The 2,500-nt window shown below is 58.0% G+C and overlaps 2 protein-coding genes across 2 annotated transcripts in view; both read right to left on the bottom strand.

Moving 5' to 3' along the window:
* Positions 1-1,689, bottom strand: part of PTSG_05533 (uncharacterized protein) — a 3,220-nt gene extending 1,531 nt beyond the window's left edge. The window contains exon 1 of the mRNA XM_004993345.1: positions 1-1,689. This exon is cut by the window's left edge and continues 1,531 nt beyond it. Coding sequence (XP_004993402.1) covers positions 1-1,034 — 1,034 coding nt within the window. The 5' untranslated portion in view covers positions 1,035-1,689.
* A 450-nt stretch (positions 1,690-2,139) lies between these two features.
* The window catches only part of PTSG_05532 (uncharacterized protein), a gene marked incomplete at its 3' end in the record, with an annotated part of 3,115 nt that continues 2,754 nt past the window's right edge, over positions 2,140-2,500 (bottom strand). Inside the window, exon 9 of the mRNA XM_004993344.1 lies at positions 2,140-2,169. Within this exon, the coding sequence (XP_004993401.1) occupies positions 2,140-2,169 (30 nt within the window). The remainder of the gene's footprint in view (positions 2,170-2,500) is intronic.

Here is a 2,500-nt window from a genome sequence, read left to right as displayed (position 1 = left end):
CGGCGTGTTGATGATCGCGTGACACGCCGCGTGCCACCTGTCGCCGCCTTCGCCTTGCCCTTCTGCCTGCTGTCGGTGCTGGTGTCCTTGTCCACGTTCATGGGCAGGGGCTTGAAGTCGGCGCCGAGCGCGTATGTGCTCGCAGCGGTCGTCCCGTCGAGGTCCGTGATCTTGCCGCGCTTGGCAGCGGGGCCGCGTCCTGTCGTCGATGCTCCTGTCGTTGTGGGTGCGCTGTACACGCTTGTCGTGAAGGGGGCGGACGTTGTTGAGGCGTGGGCTGCAGGCATGGGCTGGGGCTGCAGCTGGCTTGGTGGGACGCTGTGGTTCTTCGTTGCCGCCATCAAGCTGCGCAGTGTCTCGTCAAACGTGTCTGACGGCTTGCGTGGGCGATGGGCCTGCACCCCCGACTGCTGAAGCAGCTGCTGCTGTTGCTGCTGCTGCTGTTGCTGCTGCTGCTGCTGCTTGCCACCGTTGTTGCCGTTGCTGCTGCCGTTTGCAAGCATGGCCTCCAAGTAGTCGAGGCCGAGGAAGCCCTGCCCGTTGCTGCCGGCTCCGTTGCCGGTTGCTGTTGTGGTGCTGCCACTGCGCTTGGCACCGGTGCCGCCCAAGCTGGAGTTGGCGCGCTTTGTTGGGAAGCCGCTCTTGGCGGCCGTCTTGCTACCAAAGGTGGCGGTCGGGGAGAAGGGGTCATCGAAGCCTTCAAAGGCATGGGTGTCTGGTGCGCCGGCCGTGTGACCTGCGCCGTTGCCGCTGCCGTTACCGCCGAGGTGGCTGTTGCCGTTGCCATTGCTGCCCGGCCATGTGGCGGCGTATGTGTCAAAGGAGTCGGAGGCTGGCGGGAAGAGGTTGCTGTTGATTGAGCCGATGGACGCGATGCGGGATCGCCCGGAAAACGGCAGCAGGTCGCCGTTGCTCGGGGAGCCGAGCTGGAAGGCATCATTGGTCAAGGGGGACATGACGGAGGAGGTCGAAGGCAGGGCGTCCATGTAGGAGGAGGTTGCCATGCCGCCTCCAGTGGGGGTTGACGATGACATGCTGTCGCCGCTCCCGTGGGTGGGAGCCGGGTGAGCCACAGGGCCCGGAATCTTGAACGGTTGCTGGGGGGGGTGGTGCTGCTGCTGCTGCTGGGATTGGCTCACCGTGTGGGTCGGGGTGGGGCTGGAGTTGGTTTGGGGCAGTTGTTGATGCAGAAGGTAACGGGCCAAGAGCTGGAGCAGTTGGGGCTGATGATTTGTCAGACTTTTCGCTGTTGCTGGGGCTTGTTGCTGGAGTTGGGGTTGAGTGGGCGTTATGCCGTTGACGTTGTCGATCTTGGTGGTGTGTCAGAAATGGTGACAAGATGTGGCGCGGCCGCGCTTGGCTGGTGTGCGATCGCTCACAACTGGCTGCTGGGCTGCCTCAAGGGATTCGTGGGTTTCGTTGTTCGTTGTGTGATGTGATGTGATTTGATGACGATCTGAAGGGCTGTGTTCGTGCGCTGCGATAGCGTGCAGGCGTGGACGATTGCTGCTGTGGCGTGGCTGTGATGGAAGAAAGGTGGTGTGTTTTGTTTGGTGTGCGGTAGTGTGTATGGATGTTGGCGATGCCGTGTCGGTGATGCTGCTGGTGATGCTGCTGGTTGATGTCCGTGTGGATGCAGAGTAAATGGTGTGACGTTGCCGAGCCAAAGGTGCATATGATGGGTGCTGCTGCTGTGTGTGTGTTTGTGTTTGTGTGTGACAGTTGCATCTCTTGCGATGCAATGCAGCATCCCGAACGCTGCTTGCTGCAATGGTGTCATCACATCATCTTTGTTTGTTGCAGTGCTCTTGCTTTGCTTGGGTGGTGGGTAGTCTTGGTGGAGATGAGGGGAGCGGCGCGCCGCGGACGCAAGAAGATGGTTGATGGCGCTTGGCCAGCACCTTCGCGCGATTGCTGGTCTGCCAGCTGTGATGGCAATCTTCAATTGGGTGACGCAAGCGCTCGGTTTACGCAATATTGCACCGAAAGTTCTAGAATACCTTCGAAGAAATCGCAAATTGGGTCTTCTAAACGCCCGTTAACCGAGCATTTGAAACATTTGAAGAAATTCTTATAAAAATGCCAGCGAAAATTCGCCCCAACCTCAAGCACGCACGACCACTCTTGTCTGCGTATCGCTTAGGAGCGGCTGCGCCTCAACATCAAAGCCTGTGTGGGATGGGATTGATATGTGTGTGTGTGTGGGATTGAAGTGTGTGTGTGTGTGTGTGTGTGTGTGTGTGTGTGTGTGTGTGTGTGTGTGTGTGTGTGTGTGTGTGTGTGTGTGTGTGTGTGTGTGTGTGTGTCGGGATCGTGTGATGGTGTGATTGATGTGTGTGTGTGTGTGTGTGCGTGAGTGCGTGAGTGATTGATTGATTACATCAAACATAAAGTGTGATTGTGTGTGATTGTGATTGGCAGGCTGTGATGATATTTGAGGTGTTTAGCATGTGATGGTGATGTGTGTGTGTGTGTGTGTGTGTGTGTGTGTGTGTGTGTC

The sequence above is a fragment of the Salpingoeca rosetta genome (assembly GCF_000188695.1).
Source record: "Salpingoeca rosetta unplaced genomic scaffold supercont1.13, whole genome shotgun sequence".
NCBI lineage: Eukaryota > Choanoflagellata > Craspedida > Salpingoecidae > Salpingoeca > Salpingoeca rosetta.
This window is presented reverse-complemented; position numbering and strand designations above follow the sequence as displayed.